The sequence below is a fragment of the Orycteropus afer genome, unplaced genomic scaffold (genome assembly GCF_000298275.1).
Source record: "Orycteropus afer afer isolate SDZICR_OR568_19922 unplaced genomic scaffold, OryAfe1.0 scaffold00034, whole genome shotgun sequence".
NCBI lineage: Eukaryota > Metazoa > Chordata > Mammalia > Tubulidentata > Orycteropodidae > Orycteropus > Orycteropus afer.
In genome coordinates, this window is record NW_006921621.1 from 13972876 (window position 1) to 13994898 (window position 22023).

Consider the following 22023-nt stretch of genomic DNA (forward strand, 5'->3'; position numbering starts at 1 on the left):
AGTCCTCTACCTTCAGGGCATGAAGCCCTGGCTAGAGGACACAGAGAGCCATGAAAGGAAAAAAAAAAGAGTTTATTTGATCACAGAGCCTTTGAAGGCACCTGGTTTCTGTCAAGTATATATATATATATATATATATATTTATATATAAAAAGGCAATATAATAGCAATTTGTACAGGGTGCATGATAGGTAGGAACAAGGCGTGGTGAGCAGGGAGGAGATACAGAGATACATGGGATACAAAGTACATGGGGAGAAGGAAAGAAGAGGAAATAATCAGACCAGACCATGTAACAGTCAGTCCTGGTTCCTAGTCACCTCTGGTACTAGGACAGGGAGACAAACACACACACATATAGATACAATAAACTCACTCACTCACCTGAGCCCATGAGCCTCTGCGATCCTGGTGAAGCAGGGGGCTGACAGAGCCAAGTGCGGGGGAGGCTTGGGCAGATGCAGAGAGTGTGCTCTATTCCTTGCCTTTGACCCCCAGGCCCCCAGTAGTTCCCAGTGTCCACCTACAGGGGCTTCCTCCCCTGGGCCACCTGGGCCCAGCACAGGCAGTGAGACAGCAGAGGTCAGCCAGAAGAGAAAGCCTCCAGCCACCCCTGCCCATCCCTGGAAGAAGGAAGGTGGCTACAGGCAGGCAGGTGGTGCAGCTTCTGTCCAACCATGGTCACACAATTGCTCGGAACAGGAAGGAGAAGACAGCTCCTAGGGCCAGTCCCAGACACAGAAAGAAGGCCATGATGGCTCCCGCAGTCTCTGCCTCAGCTGGCTTCACTTTCCTGAGGGATAGAGGGCAAGGCCACCTTAGGACAGCTTCCTGTCATAGCTAGGCAGGGGGTGCAAGACTTGCCTGAGTACCTAATTCAGCTGACTAATCCACCCTATATCCCTAATTCAGACCTAGCTTTTCCCTCCTCTGTGAGGATACATACTAGGGGCTGTCTTCCACCTCATTCTGATAGCTCCCCTCCCACATCCCCACCTAAGCCTGAGCACCCTACCCTCACCATCACCTCCCCCTCAGCCTCTTAGTCTCCCCAGGGGGTCTCCCATCTCAGCCTGAGAACACTAAGTTCCAGGATCAGAGTCTCCTCTGTGTGTGTGTCTGTGTGGGGTAGGGTGGGGTTCTTTTCTGCATGACCACCATGAAATCAATCTCCCTCTATGGAGAGAGGAGGGAGGCCTCTCTCCCTCTATGGAGTGCCTACCACTGGAGTTCTGCATCCTGCCTGATGCTACTACCAGGTCCCCACCCAGCCCCACTCACCTGGGCCCGAAGGACATACAGAGGCTGGCAAGGTAGCCATTGGAGAAGGCGAAGGCAGCCATGAAGAAGATGAACCAGGCATCGTGCTCAAAGACCACCGGCAGGTATTTGCGGGGCTGCACGTTGCACAGTAGCAGCAAGGGCACGAACACCAGCCGGGCCACCACCAAGCTTGGCAGCCAGCGGCTGTCCTTCCCAGGCTGCAGGGACCAGGACAGTGCCTTAGCCTAGACCTGCCCCTGGGTACACCTAGGCCCTCAGAGCTCTGTCTGGGGACTCTCAGGATCTGAATGGAAACCTCCAAGATTGGGAGAGGGCACAGTGGGCCTTCTGAGGCTGCTGGCAATGTTCTGTATCTTGATCTGGATGGTGATTACACAGGCTTGTGTGTGCATACATAGCTGTACACTTAAGATTTGTCTGCCTTACTATATATAAAGTACACCTCAGTTTAAAAAATAAAAGGCAAAGTCCCCTACTACCCCATACCTTCCTGGGTTCCCTTTCTGGGTCTCAAGGCTGGACTCCTCCCTCCCACACAGGTCTGGAATTTCCTCACTCCACTTACCCACATGAATATGGCTGTGAGACTCCGGCCCAGCCAGTCAAAGATATTGAAAGTCAAGAAACAGGACACAGGAATGAAGTAGTTTACTGGAAGAGTCACTGTGGGTTAGAGGGTAATTATCAAGCTCTGACCCTCACTGGACCTCAGGTTCTCCAACTATAATATGGGGAAGATGCTTCCAGCCCAGGAGTGTCTAGCTGGGGGGATGGCAGCCCAGGCTCCCTCTCTTCCCCAATCCCAGTCCCGCTCTAGCCCCTGTTGCCATCCTGGAAACCCACGGTGTCCTCACCCCAGGCATTGGTGCCCGCGATGCTAGGCTTGACCTCAGCAGCCACAGCAGGAAATAACCCAATGGTGATAGTGAAGACAAAACAGACGGAGAAAGCCAGGACTGAGATCTGAAGAGAAGGGGCAGGGAATTCACCAAGGTCTGAGATTTCATGGTGGTATGCAGAAAAGAACCCCACCCTACCCCAACACAGACACACACACACACACGTGCGTATCCAAGTCTCAGGTCAGAAAGGGAGGAGTTGGATGGGGGTGGAGGATGAAGGCAAAGGAAGGAGAGGAAGAGGCTGAGAAGGAGAGGGTAGGATACCCAGGCCCCACATACATTTTTGAGGATGGCTTTGATAGAGGGGCTAGTGGAGGTGGGCTGACAGTTGGGTGTTGAGATCCCGGGCTCCTCTTTGCCTGCTTTTGGCACCTCTCCTGGGGGGTGAGAGATTGTAAAGAGATCTTTAAATCATGGGGAGATGAGATAAATGTTCCCCCAAGATGGCAGGGACTGGTTGGGAATACACACTCCCTTAACTAGTCCACAGTCCCACCCTAATGTCCAACCCAGACCTCCCTTCCAGCTGCCACAGCTTGAGTCCCTTAGGTCCTGAGCTTTCTTGGAAGCCTCAGGTCATGCTACTTTCCTAAGAACCAAGGATCTCCCCATTTTATCTTTTCCTATTGTCCCCACCCCCACACCAAGTTCCTCTGTCCTCTACTAGCTCATTGCTGCCTGCAAATACAGGATACTCATTCTTGTCATCTTTGGTCATGCTGTCCCCTGCCTGGCATGCCGTGTCCACCCTAGCTTCCCCAGGCTATTCAAACCTTTACTAATGAGGTCCAACTTGGTCTCCTGCTCCCTAGACCCTTCAAGCTTGAGCTGCTGGTAGTAGCGGTAGAATTCCTATCAATAAGGAGAGCCAGGGGAGGTAGAGTCAGAGGTGGGATCTCCTGAATTCCCACCTCCCCCAAATTTTAACTTCAGAACATCCTTGGTCTGGAGCCCTGGACTCCACACACCCCAAGCCCCAGCTCCTGCATTGCTCACCAGCCGAGGCAGGCTCAGGTAGCAGATGATGGTCACAACGATGACCACACAGGCTGTGATAAAGTAACCAAAGGCACTTTCTGACAGCTCTGAGCCACCTGAGGGGGGGGTGTCAGTGATCAGAGACAGTTCCCACTCCCTTCTCCCTACAAAAACCAGGCAATAGGCAGGTGGGCAGCAGAGCTTACTGGCAATGGTGCAGATCATGGCCACTGAGGTGAAGAAGCCTGCCAGACCCTGGCCGCTCATGATGGGGGCTGTGTAGCTGATGGGCAATAGGCCAACCAGACCAAACAAGCTGCCCTGGAGGATGGCACCAAACGCTGGAGGAACAGGGGAGGTATCAGTTGTGGAGGGCAGGACTTACATCCACTAGGGCTGGTGTTAACAGGACATGAGAAAACCAAACTAGTTGCTGTCAATTCCAACTCATAGTGACTCATGTGTGTCAGATGGCAACTGTACTCCATAGGGTTTTCCATGTCTGATTGTTAGGAAGTAGATCACCAGGCCTTTCTTCTGAAGTGCCTGAGTAGACTTGAATCTCTAACCTTTAGTTAGCAGCCAAGTGCATTAACTGTTTGCACCACCCAGGGACACACATGGGGTTTGCCATGAATCTGAGTCAACTCAACAGCAACTGGTTGGTTACGGGGAAACAAGTCCCTGTAGTTCCTGCTTTCTGAATCCTGACATTGAGCTGCCCTTCTCTCTGATCCCATTCCCAAAGCTGGTCCATGCCTGTTCAGGCCTCTGACTCCAAACTACCCATGGCACCTGTTCTTTCCTGGGAGAAGAATGGGGCTCCTCTCAGACCTTGAGTCTGAAAGAATGGTGGCAGTATATGTGGAAGACTCTGCCCTGCAGGCGCCCCTCTCAGCCCCAACTTACAATTAATAAGCATGATCTTGATCATGGTGATGATGAAGAAGGGCAGAGCATCCATTTGTACCTTCACCAGGATGGCAGTGATCAAGAACACCAACAGGATGGCCACCAGGTTGCCCAGGATCCGTACAGACTGGGGGATCCTAAGGGGAAGGGCCACAGGGGGCAGAGAAGGACAGTCAAACTAGACCCTCAGTCCAGGGAATGCAGGAGGCAGCAAGGGGTCAGGCGGGCAGTGCAAAGGAGGGGTCCTCACCTCTGATGCAGGAAGGAGTTGAGGCAGGTGAAGAACAGCAGTGGCAGCATGGCACACAGGGTCATGACGTTGTTGAAAATGGCACTGAGGGAACTTCGCTCGGGAGAGGATGCTGCGGGGGTGGCTGTGGCCTGGATGTCCTTGTTCAGTTTAGCAGTGACCAAGGACATATTCTGGGAGTTGTCCAAGCGGTTTGTGAAATACTGTGGGGGTTGTGGAGAGGAGTGCTAGAACCTCTGTCCTTGGGCCTGTGGGTACAGATGCATGCCCTGCATGCTCAGTACCATGCCCCCTCATGCCCTGTGTCCCCAGCCTCACCATTGTGGCCGTTATGAAAAAGTTCCAGGGGAGCAGTGTCCCTAGACCCAGCATGAAGAAGATAAGCCAGACAGCTTTGTACCTGGACATGGGAGAGGAAAGGGGGCCAGAGTGATTTCCCATCCCTGCCCTCCTTCCCTAGAGCAAACCTGGGGAAAGCCCTCCCTTCCGACCTTCAGTGTCTCCAGCTGTCCCTCTGACCAGGACAAAAGGCTGGGGCTGGAAAACTCTTGTGTTTATGTCCATATGCTCATGTCCCCTTATAAGTGTGTTTGTTGGGAGGGAAGAGGGATGGTGTGGGAAGAAGGCCAGGGACACATAGCTGTATGGCATGGCTGACAGGACCTTAGTTCTCATCTTTGGAAGACTTGGCTAGGACCCACCATGACCCTACATCCGGGGTTGGTTTTGGAAGTCCTGCTGAAGGACTGGGGGTGGGTGGGTGAGTAAGAAAGCAAACAGCAAGTGTCTCTTTCACCCCACCAGGGAGGCTGGAAATGATTATGGTGTTTGGGCAGGGACTCTGTGGTTCCCCAAAGAGGATTTTGAGGTCAGGAGACTCCTAGTCCATTCTGGACCTAGTGAGGCAGGCAGGCGGGTGCCTCAGGGCAGCTGGAAAATGAGGGAGCTATTTATTCCTGGCCCAGACAGAACCAACTTTGTAGGTCATACCACCTACAACAGGCCAGGAGGTGTCCGGGATCAGGATGCCATCTGGGCCTCACAGTGTAAATAAGGGCCTTCCTAGCTTTGGCCAGGGTACTGTCCCATGTCTGGGGCAGGACTTGTCTGCAAGCTTAGTGGCCCAGGTCCCTCCCTATGTGATCCTCAGATATGCCTACTGTACCCTACCCCTGCTTTCTCCAAAGATGGCCCAGGGCTGAGAGGGAACAGGTCTGGCTAGAGCAAAGGGGCCTGGACCACAAGCAGGCCTCACGCAGGGAGGGCCTGGGCGAGTACTCAAGTGGGCAGGTCTGAGCCATTGCAATTGCTGCTCCCCAAATTCCCTCAGATAATTCCTACCTTGGGCCTGGTTCATAAACCCAGAAAAGAAGAAGAAACTCCTAGCAAAGGTCACACAGGCCAGAGGGTCAGAATGGGGCTGGGAAAAGAGTGAGTGCATCAAGGTGGATGGAGACAGGAGGAAAGGAAAATGTGGTTCAAAAACTCAAAATCATAAAAAGAAAGAAAGCAAGAAAGAAAAGACCAGGTTTGCTGGTCTGATAGAGCTTGGTGAGACCCCTGAGACTATGGTCCTAGTCACCCTTCAGGTCTGGACCTGAACTCACTCCTGTGGCTTCCAACCAAACAACAGACAGGCTTATGGGGTGAACATTTTATCAGGTAGATACACTCCTTGGAGTGATCAATATGGGAGAACAGAAGGGCAGTGTTTGTACAAGGAGACAGCTGGGTGGGGGGCAGGTGGGAGCGCATGTCAGGGAAGGACACAGGAAAGAGGTTAACTATGCAGAGGAAGTGGGAAGAGAGCTGTTACACTGTGGAGAATGGCAGTCAGTGTCATGAAACAAAATGTGTTTGAACTGCTATATGAAAAATGAATTTGCTCTGTAAACTTTCCCCAAATCACAATAAAATTTTTTAAAAAAGAAAAATGTGGTTCAGGGGACTGCTTGCTATAGGAACACTGGGGACAGGTAGCCCAGGAGTGAAGGAGAGGAGGGACCTAAGAAGCGCCATGTACTTACTTATGTCTCAAGTCCTCTCCCCTTCAAACAAGCTACTGTGAAGTAACTATTCTTACCCATCTTTTACAAATGAAACTAAGTGCTCAAGGTCTCACAGCCAGAAGTGGCCTTATTCTGTGGCCTCTGGCACAAGAAGGAGACAGCGTAGGCAGGGGAGCTGTGATGGGGTCAGGCATCTGAGCTAGAGGGAAGGACAGAACTTTGCACTTGGAAAGCATTTCAGATCCCAAACATCGCTTCCCAACTTTCTTAGGCCCTTGACTCCTTGGAGAACTAGAAGCAAATTCCAGCCTCTCCCCAAAAACATACTTGCAGATCTAATTTGAAGGAGCTCACAGGTTCCTGAGGCAGGAGAGGGAAGACAGTGAGAATAAGCTCACATCAAGGGCTGGGTGGGACAGGGTCATCTGAGGTAGAGGTGCTAGGCAGCCCTGAGGGAGAGGGCAGATCTGCCAGATGTGCTTGGGAATGATGGGAGCTGCCAAATGTCTCCCACACTTGGTGGCAGGAGGAACTGGAAGCTGCTGACTGGCTAGAGAACAGTGAAAACACTAACTGGCAAGGGAAGGACTGCCGCCCACCCACCCTGACCCTCCCCAGACACCCAGCCAATATACATACAGCCCCCACCCCGACCCAGACCTGACTCACAGCTACCTGGCCAGAAGGCCAGCCACCAGTGGCAACCCTAGACTCCAAAGGGCACTGTACCCATCACCCTGGAGAACCATTTCCCCACCACCACCACCCTTCCCAGCCCAGGTCCCCTGAGTACCTGTCCTGAGGCTGGTGACTGGTTGTCATGGTGATAGCAGACCTGGTGCTGCCTGGCCGAGCACTCCCTCCCTCTGAGGCTTGCTGGAGGAAGAAGCAGTGAGAGGCTCTGTCTTGGCCCTGTTCCTCACAGGCCTCCGGACTTCAGATGGGAGGCAGGGCAGGCAGGAGACAGAATGCAGCGGGACCCCTCAGATCCTGCCCCTTGGGCTGCTCCACGTGGGCACTCTGCTCCCTGACCCCCAGCTGCTTGTCCTAGTGGGGCTCTGCTGCTCTGGCTCTATCTACCTGGCTCCTGGCCTGGCCAATGCCATCGCTATTTTTATCCAGCAGCTGCAGCCATTTGTAAGCTGGGAAACAGGAGGGTGGAGGGCAGAAGGGGGAGACGGATTGAGAGGGAGGGAAACACAGTCAAAGAAGGCAGGGAAGAGGATGAGGGGTCAGGGACAGTGACGACAGCAAAAGGAGGTAAACAGAGTGAAGCAGATAGAGTAAAGAAGACAAGCAGGACAGGAGGGAGTGTGCCGAGCAAATAGACCTACAGAGGAGCACTGGCACAAGCAGATGAAGACTGAGAGACCTAGTTAGAGAGGCCTCCCAGTCCTTCCATGCAGTCGCTCCCTGGGGAGCCCTGGGTCCATGGCTAAGGTGGGTTTTGAAGAGCCACTCCCCTGTTGGAGGCATCTGGCCCTCAGGCCTGTCAGTGGCACCTGAACCTTCCTTTCCAACTACTGCACAACAGCATCCTAGTTCCAGAACAGTTTTCCAGGAAAATATTTCATATTGGGTGTGGGGACCAAGCCCTTTCCATAATCTAGCCTGGCCCCTCCCAAATTCCCCAGCCCTGCCTCCAGGGTCACCCCTCCCCCCTCAGTTCCTCTCTGACTCAATCCCAGGCCCTTGTCTTCTTCCCTTTTCTGAGAAGGGCCTTGAAGGGAAGACTGCAGGAGTGGGGGGCACAAGCCTGACTAACAGCCGAGTCCCAAAGCTCCCAGCCTCCCTCTTCAGTGTCCCTCTCTTGTCCCTGCTTGCAGGGGGAGGCACCAGCAGATTAAACAGCTTTCCCATTGGATGGCATGGTAGGCCTGGTGGGCCTGTGCTGGTGCATTCCCCAAGTGCCAGCCTAGCTCTGGGGCCAAGTTATGCTCTTTAGGGTGTGAGGACAGGCTTTCCTGCCCTCCCCAGCCTGGCTAAGAACTCACCAGATACTTGTCAGCAGGATTGGAGCAGAGGGAGCCTGGGTAGGCCCCAGGAAGTGGTCCTAACTCAGGCTGAGGCTGCAGGTCTTGTCCGTGGGCTCCTGGGTGAGGGTCCAAAATGAAGAAGGTAGCACATGGCACATTAGGAGAGAACTCCTCAGGCCTCTCTGAGGGGGGGGAGCAGCAACATTCTGAGAAGGCTCACACACCAGGGAGATAAAAACCACCCCTGTTGCTTGTTAGATAAAAGATAAGGATGCTCAACAGGGGAGCTGCAGGGGGTGGGTAAAAGCCCAGGTGTCCCCTGAGACAAAGAGACTTTGTCTGAGATCTTCAAGGGGCTTTCCCACCCTCAACCCCTTTCTAGGCAAACTCCAGCCCTCCAAAGGCCTTCTTCAGTCTCCTAACCCACACCAGGAGGGGCAGGAAGGGGGGCACAGACCCACACACCTCCTGAGGGAGGCAGAGGGCTTCCTTCATTCATCACCCTTTCAACTGTTTACTGAGAACTTCTGCATGCCAGCCAGGCACTGGGGACAGAGTGGTGAATTACAGTATGTACATATTCTAGAGAGCTGGGGGCAAGAGGGCTCTGGTGTGTGTGTGTGTGTGTGTGTGTGCTGGAAAAGGCTCAGATATCAGAGTTCCTATTAGGTAGCAGGGAGGGGAACCCCCAGCTTCTCATCTCAGCATACCTGGTTCATCATCTCCTCAACCCCTCCCTTCTCCCTGGCCCCCAGGTAGGGTTCCTGAATTAAGAGCAGGGGTAGTTTCAAAACAGATGGGAGACTAGTGTAGAGTATCTCCCCTTCTCTCTCAGTAAAATCCAGCTTAGACTCAGAGAAGTATTTACTTCTGACCTCTCTCTGGCTCCTGTACCCCTGCTGTTTTCAGCAGTCCCCATCCTAGTCTTGGGCACAATTTAATTCCATAGACAGCTCGTTTCAACTCCACAGACAGCTCCTCCCCTCTCCCCTGATATTCAGTAGACCAGCCAAGGCATTTTGTTTTTGTCTGCCTTTGTACAGCAGATAAGACATAACCAGGGATATACATCTCAGAGCATCTGGTGTTCTCCAGCCATGCCTTAGTCTGCTGAAATATGGCTCTGGAAGTAGCCACTAAACTGGGCTCGTCCCACCTCCCAGCCCTTCAACCCGCCTCATGCACCTCGGCTTCTGGAAACACCCTTACAGTAGCATCAAACTCTCCACTCACCAGGATCCCATAACTCAAAAACCCACTGCCATTGAGTTGATTCAGACACATAGAGACCCTATGAAAAACTAAAAACCAAACTCACTGCCATCGAGTTAATTCCGACTCATACTGACCCCTATTGGGTTTCCAAGGCTGTAAATCTCTATGGAAGCAGACTGTCCCCTCTTTGTTCTCTGGAGCTGCTGTTGGGTTCCAACCACTGAACTTTGGTTAGTAGCAAAATGCCTTAACCACTACACCACCAGAGATCTTTATAGGGACTCTATAGGACAGTAGAACCGCCTCTTTGGGTTTCCAAGGTTGTAAATCTTTACTGGAAGCAGATGGCCTCATCTTTCTCCCAAGGAGTGGCTAATGGGTTCAAACTACCGACCTTTTGTTTAGCAGCCCAATGCTTTAACCACAGTGCCACCAGAGCTCCTTCGATCCCAAAGGGGATAGAACTACAGATCCTCCTCTTCCCTCACAACTACCCATCAACTAGTACTACATTGTCTCCATTGAACAGAGGCAGCTGAGATTCAGAGAGGTTGAGTCACTTGTCTAAGGTCACACACCAAATGAGGGCAGTTTATTCTAGGCTGCTTCTAGAGTGGTGAGGGAGGTATAAAGCCTGTTTCCTGGCTATCCCAGTTATTGGGAGGGAGGAGAATTCCGCTCCAACTGAGGGAGAAAAAATATGGTGGGGGTCAAGGTTGTCACCAGCCTGACATTAGTGTCACTTGTAAGGCATCTCCATTCCCCCATTACACACACACACACATACACACTCACCCCCCCCCTCCCGTGGGGCAGGCAGGATGGTAAAGAGGACAAACAGAAGGCCTGGAGATTACCGTTACCAAGAGGAGTGGACAAAGGGGTGGCCATGGGGTTGTGTAGAGGCCCCGACAAGTTTGAGGGGCAGGGATGGGACCAGCCTTGCCCACTGCTTCTTTCCCCCGGGAGGAAATCCCGGGATGTGTCCTTGTCCTGTGAATTAAGGAAAGGTTCTCTCTCTGGGAGTAAATGAGGACGCGCCCACAGAGAGGAGACCCAGGGACAAGAGTTCGGCTAGAAAAAGGTGAGGGTTTTTTAAGATAGCTCTCCGACCTCCATTCCGCGTCCTCCCCTTCCCCCCACCTGACCCCCCAACGCAGCCAGCGGCACGGCCCCTCCCCTCCACCAACAACAAATCGATGGCGACTAACCAACCACTCGCCTACCCCTGGCGGAGGTCAGCGCTGCGAACGGGGTTTAGGCCCGGTGGCCAGGCCACCCACACGTCGCTCGGGTCCCCTTCCCTGCACGGTTCCCCCGAGCCCCGGCCCGTCCGCGCCACGTGCTGCGCAGCTCCGCACGCTCCGCACCAGGAAGCAGGGCCCCCACCCAGGGTGTCCCAGCCGCGTAGCTGTCAGGCCCGGCCTCCCTTCCTCGTGGCTTCCCTCCTGCCTTCTGCCGCGGCAGTCCCAGGCTCCCGAGCCCGCAGCACCTGCTTGAGAGAGGGTCCTCCCGCGCTGAGGTCCGCGCGCTCTCTGGCGGCTTCCCGCGCCCGCTGGAGCATTCACCCGCCCTCCGCTGGGCCCGCCCCCGGCCCGCCCCCGGCCCGCCCCCGGGCCCCCCTCCAGCCCCCTGCAGCTCCACTCGCCCGGGACTGCTCTTGCCACCCCAACAGCGGTTCCTGACGCTCGAGGACCCCACCCTGGAGACTTTGCGCCCTTCAAGACCATCCGGTCCATACCTCGCCTTCTTATTTGCCATATTTGCCCCAAATGTGGCCTTTTGGGACCCTGCCACACCAACCCTCCTCCATCAAGGGGGCACCTCTGGAGAGTACTGCCTCCCCCTGTCTAGTCACTAGTCTTCCCCGCTGGGAGTATACCAAACTAGAGAACCAGTCTTTGGTTCACCCATGACAAATCCTTGGCTCAGACAAGTCCGGACGTCCCACTCCATCCCAGATGTTCCGTTATCCTCTCCAAATCCTGCTCAGGCTACTTTTTCTCCACAATGCACGTTTTTTCTTTCCAGACTCCCCTTTTCAGTGCCACCTTCTTCCTTTCAGACTTTTCCTCCTCTTCCTACAGGCTTGCTTCTGCCCCCTTCTCCCTGGCCGGATCCCTTCAATTTAGGACTACCTGTTGTTCTATGACGTGCATGGTGTGTCTGTCCTTTCACCTCTAACACATACAGACACAAATACCCACCACTCACCATTTTAACATGGAAGGGGATGTATGATGCTATATGTGTGTGTGGGGGTGGGGGCAGGTAGAGACACAGCCCTGAGTCCCCTCATGATTCACTCTTTCTAAATTCAGAACTTAGGAAAATTGAGGCACAGCTGGGAATGTGAAGAGAAGACAGGAACAGCCTTACATCCTGAAGTGAATCCTATTGTCCTTGAGAAAGTGGAAGCCTTGCTGAGCCCCACACCCTCTACTGGCTGAGAAGGAAGAGGTGGGCATGCCCAGGAGGTGGACGATCAGTTCCATCAAGTACCTCCAAAGGAGGGGAAAGGATTCCTTCTCTTTTTTTGTTGGGCAGTAAATCGGGGCACCAAGTGTATGGGGGCCCTACATCATCCTCAGTGCCAAAAGATGATCCAAAGCTAGAGAGGTCCTCAGAAGAGAAAATCCAATCCTGTCCCCTTCTGCACCAAAGCTACCCAAGGCACCAGTCCCCTGGAGAGGCCTCAGACACTAATTAACAATTAACAGTACTAACATCATAGGGATAAGCAGAGTCATACCCTGTCCCCAGATAGAAACAGACTGGGCCCTGGGGAAGGAGTAGCTTTTCTACTCAGGATCATGTGGCTCTCTCCAAGCTACTCCAGAAGGGACATTTACCCAGTCTTCTGGCTCCATGGCCTTTCTTAAACTCCCACAGAGACATGACACACCATAGTCCCCCAGCCTTAACTAAACACAGGCAGGAAGATGGGTATGGGTGGTATTTTCCTAGGCACTACCCCATAGCTTGTGGGTGGCTCCATGTCGGTGTCCACAGTCCCCTATTCCTGCCCTCTTGTTTGTCCAGTCTCTCTGTCTTCCTCTCCTAGCCCTCTTCTCCTGTCTTACTTCATCCCCGCCTCTCCCCCCACTTTGTTTTTCCCGTCTCTGGGCCTGTGGGGGTGACAGGCCTAGTGGTCAGACAGATCTGCCAGGCATGGCCAGACCTGTAGTCAGTGGCTACAGTTGTGTGCAAAGGGGGCTGAAAATGGAAGGTAACTGGTGGGAAGTGGTGAGGGTCTCCGGCCAGACTAAGAAAGACTAGTTCCTCTCCCCACCCCCGCTGGAGCCTGGCAGGCTCAGCGGATGGCAGCAGCCAGGGCTGTTATTATTGGAAAGATGCCCGTTTGGCACACACACCCTGCCTGGGCCCCCAGCCAGCACCCACACCTCTCCGGAGGAGCCTCCCAGGCAGAGATGGTTGCCAGGTGCCAAGGCCCTCTGCTGGACAGTCTCGAGAGCCCCAACTCACAAGGAGTTTTTCTAGCCAGCTCCAGCCAGTCCTCTTCATCCTGTGCCCAGTCTATAGCTCTTGTCTTTTCTGGGCTCCCTCAGGTCCGTGACACAGGAGTAGGGTGAGGTGGGGTGGGATGGGAAGGACTGGCCAAGCTGTACTTCTCTACCCCATGCACCTACCCTACTTGGGACTGTGGTTTGCCTGATTTCTCTTCCTCTTCTCCAGGCCCCAAGTGTGCCTCACCACCTCACACACTATTCCATGTCTCCTCAGGCCTGTGCCTCTCAGCTGTCACCAACTAACCATCTGTTTGCTGGAAGTGTGCATTTCAGCCTGAGGTTTGTCACCAGCACATAGCTCATAACCCTCTATATTTTCAGTTATGTTTGTTACTATATCTTCATGGCCTTGTAGCAGGGCAGGGACTAGGGACTCATCTGAAGTGCAAAATTTAAGGAGGTGCCAAAAATATCAGTCATTAAGATAAATAATATTTTAATGCAATATTTTAAGAAAGTCAACATTAATGCAAACAAAAAGGAAATCCATGATTAAAAAAAAAGTTTTAAATAAAGACAAGATGCAAGCCTCTCTGAATCAGACTCGCCTCATTTTCCTCACCCTATTCCTGGCCTAGGAGCCCTAATGGGCAATTGTAATCCATCAGCTGCTCCACAGAAGAACAGACCTGGCAATCTGCTCCCATAAAGATTAGCCTAGGAAACCCTACCCTATAGGGTCATTATGACCCCATCTTGTACAGGGTCATTATGAGTCAAAATTGACTCATCAGCACACAACAGTCCTGGCCTGGAGTCTCTGGGTGGCACAAATGGTAGCAGTTCACACCCAATCAGAGGCGTTTCAGAAAACAGTCCTGGTAATCTGCTTCCAAAAGTCACAGCCTGAAAACCCAGTGAAGAGTTCTACGCTGCACACGTGGGATCCCAGAGTCAGAATCGACTCTATGGCAACTAACAGCAATAGTCCTGTCCCAGCTTGGGGTGTGTACTCGAGGGTGAGTACAAGGTCAGGTGAGTACAAGTCATGAAGACTTAACTCTTAGTACACTAGGTCTGATAGCCTAATTTCTTAGACCTCTGCCCCCTAACCTCTGCATTGGTCTCTAACCTTGTGAGCATTGTATGAGTTGAGTGGTGGAAAGGCCATCATTTAACCAGACCAAACCCATTGCCATCAAGTCGATCCCTACTCATAGCCACCCCTATAAGACAGGGTAGAACTGCCCCATAGGGTTTCCAAGGCTGTAAATCTTTGCGGAAGCAGACTGCCACTTCTTTCTCCTGCACAGGCTGGTGGGTTGGAACCGCCCACCTTTCAGTTAGCAGCCAACAGCTTAACCATTACACAGCTCCCCTGTCATTTAACTACAGCCTTCAAAGTCTCAGAAATGGATCCCCTCCAGAATCTCTACTCAACTGATACCCCTACTCCACCTTGTTCCCCTATCCACCGCACCTCCCCCGTCAGGCCACTACCGAGGTCCACCCGGCTGGGGCAGCTACCCCATGCCCCTGCCTCAGCTCAGCGCGCACCTGCTGAGACTTCCCAGGGGGTGAAATAGAGTTGGGGGGGAGGGGCGAGAAATTCCTGGGCCAGTGGACCCCTGGCCCTCTTCAGGCCTCCTCACCTCGGGACCGTAGCCATGGCCGGAGAGCACAGCCGGCGCCGGCCTGACGGGCCTCCGGCTCGGCTGGCCGGAGTTCGGGCGGGCAGAGATGGGGAGCAGGAAGCGCTGCGGGAACCAGCTGGAAGGGAAGCCCGGAGCAATGGGAGGGGCCCGTCGGGCCCAGCCAGGTAGAGGCGGTGGACGCACCTTGGAGCGCCGGTGACTGGGAGGGACCGGAGTTAGGAGCTCAGAGATCCCGACCTCCTTCACTCTGCTCTTCCCCTGCTCGCCCCCCAGGCCGCCTTCCAGAGAGAAGCGAGCATGTGAACTGCCTGACTCCGGAGGACCGCGGGAGAAAGCAGACGTTGCTGAGGGGGGAGTCAGGGTTCTGGGAGAAAGCCCCGCAGGGCTCTGGTCTCAGTTCTTCCACTCCAACCCCCACCCCACCCTGACCCACACTTCTGCCAGGTGTGAGGACGGCCCTGTGATCGCGAAAGGGGCCTGTTTTCCTTACTATGCCCCTCAGAACCTAGAGCCCAAAACTCACTCTGGGAGAGAAGATTATTGCCTGGGAACAACAAACAAATTATCTGGAGGCTGGAATGCAAATATGTCTGACTACTCCTATTTGACCGCCAGGGGCCTCCGACTGGGAGGGAGAAATGATGATTTTAACGCCCATTCACCTCAGATCTTTGAGCCTGAATGTTCCTCAAAAACAAACAAACATACAAACAAACAAATGAAAAAAACCCGAAACTCACTGCCATTGAGTGCAGTCCACTCATAGCGACCCCCCAGTGGGTTTCCCAGGCGGTATATATTTACAGCGGTAGATTGCTCCATTCTCCTTCCGCGGAGCGGCTGGTGGGTTTGAGCCACCAACCTTCTGGTTAGCACTCAAAAGCCTTGGGCACCATGCCACCAGAGCTCCTGAATACTCCTCAGAGATGCACATTTCAACAATAGGCCCCTGGGTGGCTGCCTATAGAGTCCTTTGGCAAACAAATCTTCCTCTTCCCATTACCAACACCCCCTGAGAAGAGTCCTCAGGCTCTCTCAGGGACACTGCCCTCCCTACCCTGAACTGGCCACCCAATTTTTCTCCAAGAGAGACCGAAACCATGACTAGGTCAGTGTGACATACTGACTGAAGTTAGAAGAAAAACCTTCCAGGCAGTGAGGACTGAGATGTGAATGGGGTAGGTAGCAAAAGGACGCCTTGCAGCTGTCCTCAGCCCTGCACCCCCAGCTGCCTGGTCAGGTTAGACTGTGTTGCAGCACAGGAGTGTGGGTGACAAGACTTGGAAGGCAAGAATTCAAATCAACAAATATTTATTGAGCACTTATTGCATGGTAGGCTTTTGGAGCAGGTCTGCCTCCCTAAAGGGCACAGGTTCTCAGTATCTTAAAAGGAGGTCCTGAGTGCAGAAGGCAGACAGTTTGAATTCTAATCTTGCTTCTCAGCTAAATTGCCAGTTGTCCCTGGATTAAGCATTTGTCCTCACAGAACTTAATGTCTCCATTTGTAGGGAAAAAGTCAGTTCCTCTCTCTATTGAAGCCAGAGGTGATTAGGAGAGGTCTTTGGAGGAAGTGCAGAGCTAGAAAAGCCAACAATTAGTTTTCTGCTAGACACAGGGCATCCTTCCAGAAGATATTTCTGCTGAGCAGTAGGGAGGAGGGGGAGGGGCTCATGTCCTGGTAGGGCCCCCTCTCATACTTAGTCCCCCATTGTGTCTCCTGATGGTCAGTGATGGTGCCTGGCATGTCCTACTTCAAAAGAAAGCATTTCAATGGATACAGTTGCTGCCAGGACACGTGACCTCACTTTTGGGGGGCTAGCCTTTCCCTCCTCTCTGCGTGGGCCACTCTGGAGGCCTCTGCAGCGTCTGGTGGGTGTCTCTGGCTGAGGACAAACAGCAGACAGCCCAGCAGAGCCTCTCGAATGTCCTGGGAGCCCAGATGGCGGGCAAGTCGTCGCAGCAGGGGCAGGAGACGCTGGCGGGCCAGGCGGGCAGCGGGCAGTAGCAGGCGGGACAGCAGCCCTCGCAGCAGCAGCGGGAGCAGTGGGGCCGGCATGGCCGGGTCAGCGGCTGTGAAGGCAACCCAGGCTCTAGGCTTGCATCTTTCCTGCCCTACTCCCTCCTCATCTGGCAAAGACATGAGGTGGGCAGGATCCACGTCCTCCCCTCACCCCAGCTCACATATTTATATTCCCCAAACAGCAGTTCAGCAATCACTTGTGCTTGGCAGGAGGGTTCTCACCATTGTCCAAATGGGGAGACTAAACAAAGGGAACAGTCAAGCTGGAGCTAGGACCTGCATCTTGCCATTCCCATCCTCCAGGGTCTCCTACTATTCCCTGGATTCTCCCTTCCTCTAGTCATTCCTTCTTCATGCACACTCTCTGTCCCCCTGGCATCCCTCAACCCTTATCACTCAATCTAGCAGGAGCTCTTCCCCAGCCAAGTCTAAAGTTTCTTTCGAAGGCCCTTGATCCATCCTGACCTGACAGCCTTCCACCCCTTCCCTCACCTCTGATCAGAGGTAGCTCTCACCGGTGGTCAGAGCTGCTGCTCAAAATCAGTCTCTTGCTGGATTTGCCTGTAGAGGGGATAGCCTCACAGGATACAAAACAGGGCTGCCTCACCCAGCTCAGCTCCACCCATGACAACTTGCTCGGGTGGGGGGAACAAAGGAGAAGAGACAGCTGTGTTCTGGCACCTGCTATATTGAAGGGAGATAGCAGCTGGGCTGGGCCCCTCTTCTATTCTGAGAGGAGGGTAGAAGGAACATATACAGGAATTTTGACTGCTAGGTATGGGTCACAGATTAGGAACTCATACACTTTCTAATTGTATGACATTGGGCTGCATCCCCTGCTCTATTACCTTAGGACATCACTGGGAAGAGTAAGTAGAAGGGGACAATGTATGAAACATACATGAATCTCAGATGCAGTAAGCCTGCAGCCAATATTTACATCTCAATACCAGGCATGCCCAGAGTGGAGAATAGGACCCAGGTAGCAACGTGTGGGCCCCCTCCTGGGGGGTAAGAGAGTTGGAGGCACACTGCCTCTCATAGCTGGGCACAGGTGGACATAGTTGGACAGCACTCCCTCTCAGGGACAGGAAGAAGGATGCCCACTTCAGGACCCTCATTTCCACCCACTCTTTTTTTTTTTTTTTTTCTCCAGATGAAATGAAGTATAGAGACCATCTGAGTTTTTTATTTAAAAAACTTCATTCTCCTACTTCATACAATGGGTATGATTCCTGTCTTGCTGGGCTCAGATGAGATTGTTGTTGTTGTTAGGTGTCATCGAGTCGACTCCGACTCATAGCAACCCCTGTGTACACCAGAACAAAACACAGCCTAATCATGCGCCATCCTCACAATCCTTGCTGTATTGAGTCCATCGATACAGCCACTATGTCAATCCATCTTGTTAAGCTTCTTCCCCTTTTTCCCTGACTCTCTACTCAGATGATGTAATGGCCATAAAAGTGTTTTGTAAACTACAAACCCTTGGAAATATGATAATTTATCAACATCCCTATACCAGGCACCATTACTATCATCACTATCTTCATCACATCAAAGTTCTTGAAGAAAGAAAACTTACAACCTCAAAAAGGTCTGTTCCACTTCTTCTTGGAAGAAACAAAGGAGAGGATCTAGAGAGTAGATTTATATGCAGACTTTCCCTCCTCTTCCAGTTGCTTCCTGAGGAGGTGGGACAGCCATTTGCTATCCCAGGACTGTGAGTGGGGATATGTAGTGAGTACACACCTGTACCAAGCTTCAGAGTTCATTATTATCTCACTCAGTTCTCAGAGCCATTCTGCAGAACAGCAATTATGATGACCATTGTACAGATCAGAAAACTAAAGTTCAAGGTGATTAAGCAACTCGAGTCATATAGCAAATAAATGACCCCAAAACTGCCCCTCCCCTAGGTTTCCCAGTGGTAGCTGTTCTATCTAGTTACTCAGGCCAAAATCTTGGAAGTTATCCTCAAAATCCTCTTCCTACCACAGGCTACCACCTACATTAGTAAATCCTGATGGCTCAGCTTTTAAAAATGTTCAGAATCTCACCACTTCTCGTCAATGTTACCATTATTACCCTCACATAAGCATTCATCATCTCTCATTTAAAGTAATGTAGGAACTTCCTAACCGGTGTCTCTGCTTTTTCTCACACAGTAGCCAGAATGATCCTTGCAAAACATAGATCAGATCTGTCAAACCAGAGTTAAAGCCAAAGACCTTACTGTGTTATAGAAGGCCCTGGGTAATCTGGCCCCTTAACTTTCTGACTCTACTTCTAGTCCTTTCCTTTCTGACTCTGCTTCAGTCATACTGGCCTCCTTGCTGTTCTTTGATTGTGCCAGACATGTTTCTGCCTCAGGACCTTTGTATCTGCTATTGCTTCTGCCTGCAACACTCCTCCCTCAGGTATCCACAAGATTCCATCTCTCCCTTACTCAAGTCTTTGAACAAATGTTACCCAACCAGTCTGTTTATAAGTATACCCTCTACACACTCTCTTTTTGCCCCCTCCCTATCCCCCTTCTCTACTTTAGTTGTCTGCACAGCAAGTCATCATCTGACATGCTATTTATTTTACCTCCCATTTACTGGGCACTCTGGTGGCATAGTGCCTAAGGCATTTGACTGCTAACCAGAAGGCTGGTGGGTTTGAACCAGCCTTTGGAAGGAAGGATGGGGCAATCTACTTCCGTAGAGATAGTGCATTGGAAACCCAGGGCGTAATTCTGTGGCAGTGAGTGATCTTGTTTACTATCTGCCTCCCCCACTAGAATGTAAGCTGCATGAGAATAGGGACTTGAGTTCTTTTTTTGTATGCTACTGTGACAAAAAGGAGTGACTCCATTAAAGAAGCCTGTGGTGCAGTGGTTGAGCTCTCAGCTGCTAACTGAAAGGTCTTTGGTTCAAACCCACCAGTTGCTCCACGGAAGAAAGATATGGCAATCTGCTTCTGTAAAGATTATAGCCTTGGAACCCATTGGGGCAGTTCTATCCTGTTCTATAGGGTCATTATGAGTCAAAATCAACTCAGTGAAAAAAGGTTTGGTTTTTGGTGTCCCTGGTGCTTGGCAAAGGAGCTCTGGTGGCATAGTGCCTAAGAGATTTGACCGATAACCAGAAGGTTAGCAGTTCAAACCCACCAGCTACTCTGTAGAAGGAAGACTGGGTAATCTACTTCCTTAAAGATTTACAACCTCAGAAACCCAAAGGGGGTTGCTGTGAGTTGGCATCAACTTGATGGCAGTGAGTTTGGTTTTGGTTTTTGAGAGCTTGGCAATAAACATTTATCATAAGAAGGAATAAATGGAGTATCTATAGAGTGATCCAAACTTGGGCCTGCTTGTACCCAAAGCCTATCCTGAACCCTTCAGTACATGCAGCCCCATGGCTCTATCAATCCCAAACACTCTCAGGAACCTGTTTCTCAGGTCACACCAACAGCCCTCAGAAGACGTTTGGATCACCTTTCAGCCAAACAATAGACAGGCCTATAAAGAGAAAAATAACTAATACAGCAAGGAATGTACCCCTCAGAACAGTCAACCGTAGGAGACCAACAGGGCAGCATTTGACCAAAAACAAAGCTCAGAAAGCAGGAAGGGGAAGGGAAAGAAGGACAAATGGAAATGGGGAAACCCATGGAATAAGTGGTAAGAGGGCTGTTATGTTGAGGAGATTGCAACTAATGTCACGAAACAAAATGTGCATAAATTATTGAATGGGAAATTTATTTGCTCTGTAAATTTTCACCCAAACCACAATTAAAAAAAAACAAAGACACTTGGAGGGGAGGAACTGATCACACTGCCCTGGTGAAGAGACCCACCCAAGTGGGAGAAGGTTCAGGCCCAGAGGAAACTGCAGAGGACCCCCAACAAATGTTCCGTACAGATCTCTGGTTGTCATTGCTGAGACCTTGGGTAAGTCACACCCTACTCTTTAGAACCTCAGTTCCAAAGCTGTGGAAGTAAAGGAAACAGGATGCTTGCTCTGGTAACAATGGGGACTCTGGGGGAGGGGAGTGTTAGGAAGAGAGGGGGGAGGGGCAGTAGCTGGGTCTAAGGAATCTATCCAGTCTTAGTTTACTCTCTTTCTCCCTACCCCTTCCTGAGATTAACTCCCCTCTCCACTCCTCCCATCCCCATCTCACACTAACCTTCCCACCCACCTCAGACCTGTCCCAGATTCCCGAGGAAAACCGAGAACTCTACTAATGATGTCCTGAGCCTTTCCAAGAAAGATAACCATCCTCTCTGGCAGCAAAACTGCCACTAAGCAATTTCTTCCAGATCCTGGTTTAACTTGAGTAATGAGTTCTCCCTGTACCTTCCGCCTTCCACCTCCTGACTGTGAAAGGAGGGGCTAGGCCACTTTGAGGAAACTAGACAAACTTCAATTTCCTCAAATTCTATTAAAAAAAAAAAATGTCTGGATTTCAACTTGTGACACTAAGGACTAAGGACTGTGGACTGGGTAGAAAGTGACTCTTTGTATCCTCTTCCCTACCCATTCCCCAGACCCTCAGTACCATACATGTGTGCATTCTGGGGACTTCCGTCACCCCACTGCCACCCACATGCATATACAGCTGTCAGTTAATTAGGCCGTTACATCCATTCCTCACTTATCCACATGGTCAGGTTCCAAAGACCAGACTGTTATGCAAAAATCGGCATTGTGCAAAAATAGGGAATATCCACATCAGATCACAAAATGGAGGGTGATTACATTATTATTATGTTATTGTTGTTATTAGGTGCTGTTGAGTTGTCTCTGACTCATAGCGACCCTATGTACAGCAGAATGAAACATTGCCTGGTCCTGCACCAGCTCCACGACCCCTGCTATACTTGAGAGCATCACCGCAGCCACAGTGTCAATCCATCTTGTTGAGGGCCTTCCTCTCTTTCATCGATCATCCACCTTAAAAAGCATGGCCTCCTTCTCCAGGAAATGGTCTCTTCTGACAACAACATTATTACAAAAAAATTTAAGCCTCGAGTTGCAATATTGAAAGATTAAATGATTAAATGATGCAGGAAGCATAAAAAGAAGATGTAGGGAATACACAGAATCATTGTACCAAAAAGACTTGGCCAATCTTTGTCCATTTCAGGAGATACCCATTTATTATATAACTGCCAAATTACATCTTTACATAACTACCAAGTCCTGAGAATCATGGCCCAGCCAACCTGACACATAACCTTAACCACCACTGCCAGAGTTACTCTTGCCTCACACCATGACATTTGTTACTGCCAGACATACATTGGCAATGGGCAAAATAGTCAGATAGTAGATTTTTTTACTATATCGTAAATATGAAATGTCAGAT

The 22023-nt window shown here is 51.5% G+C and overlaps 2 protein-coding genes across 2 annotated transcripts; both read right to left on the reverse strand.

Annotated features, from left to right (window-relative positions):
* Positions 1–681: 681 nt before the first annotated feature.
* Positions 682–7205, reverse strand: SLC29A1 (solute carrier family 29 member 1 (Augustine blood group)). The gene is made up of 12 exons (XM_007936190.1): positions 7129–7205; positions 4645–4726; positions 4327–4529; positions 4074–4213; positions 3371–3505; positions 3183–3280; positions 2960–3038; positions 2466–2563; positions 2139–2247; positions 1850–1935; positions 1282–1481; positions 682–793 (listed from the first exon to the last, which is right to left on the reverse strand). Exons 1-12 carry the CDS (start codon positions 7155–7157, stop codon positions 682–684), a joined length of 1371 nt encoding a protein of 456 aa, XP_007934381.1. The 5' UTR covers positions 7158–7205.
* A 9247-nt stretch (positions 7206–16452) lies between these two features.
* MYMX (myomixer, myoblast fusion factor) lies at positions 16453–16707 on the reverse strand. The gene has a single exon (XM_042780324.1). It carries the CDS (start codon positions 16705–16707, stop codon positions 16453–16455), a length of 255 nt encoding a protein of 84 aa, XP_042636258.1.
* Between the last annotated feature and the right edge of the window lie 5316 nt (positions 16708–22023).

Coding starts and splice junctions, on each gene's coding strand:
- SLC29A1 (XM_007936190.1), bottom strand. CDS start 7,157: ATGACAACCAGTCACCAGCCTCAGGACAG. Junction 3,039..3,182: donor ACCTGAGCCTGCCTCGGCTG/GTGAGCAATGCA, acceptor CCTTATTGATAG/GAATTCTACCGCTACTACCA. Junction 1,936..2,138: donor CGCGGGCACCAATGCCTGGG/GTGAGGACACCG, acceptor TGACTCTTCCAG/TAAACTACTTCATTCCTGTG.
- MYMX (XM_042780324.1), bottom strand. CDS start 16,707: ATGCCGGCCCCACTGCTCCCGCTGCTGCTGCGAGGGCTGCTGTCCCGC.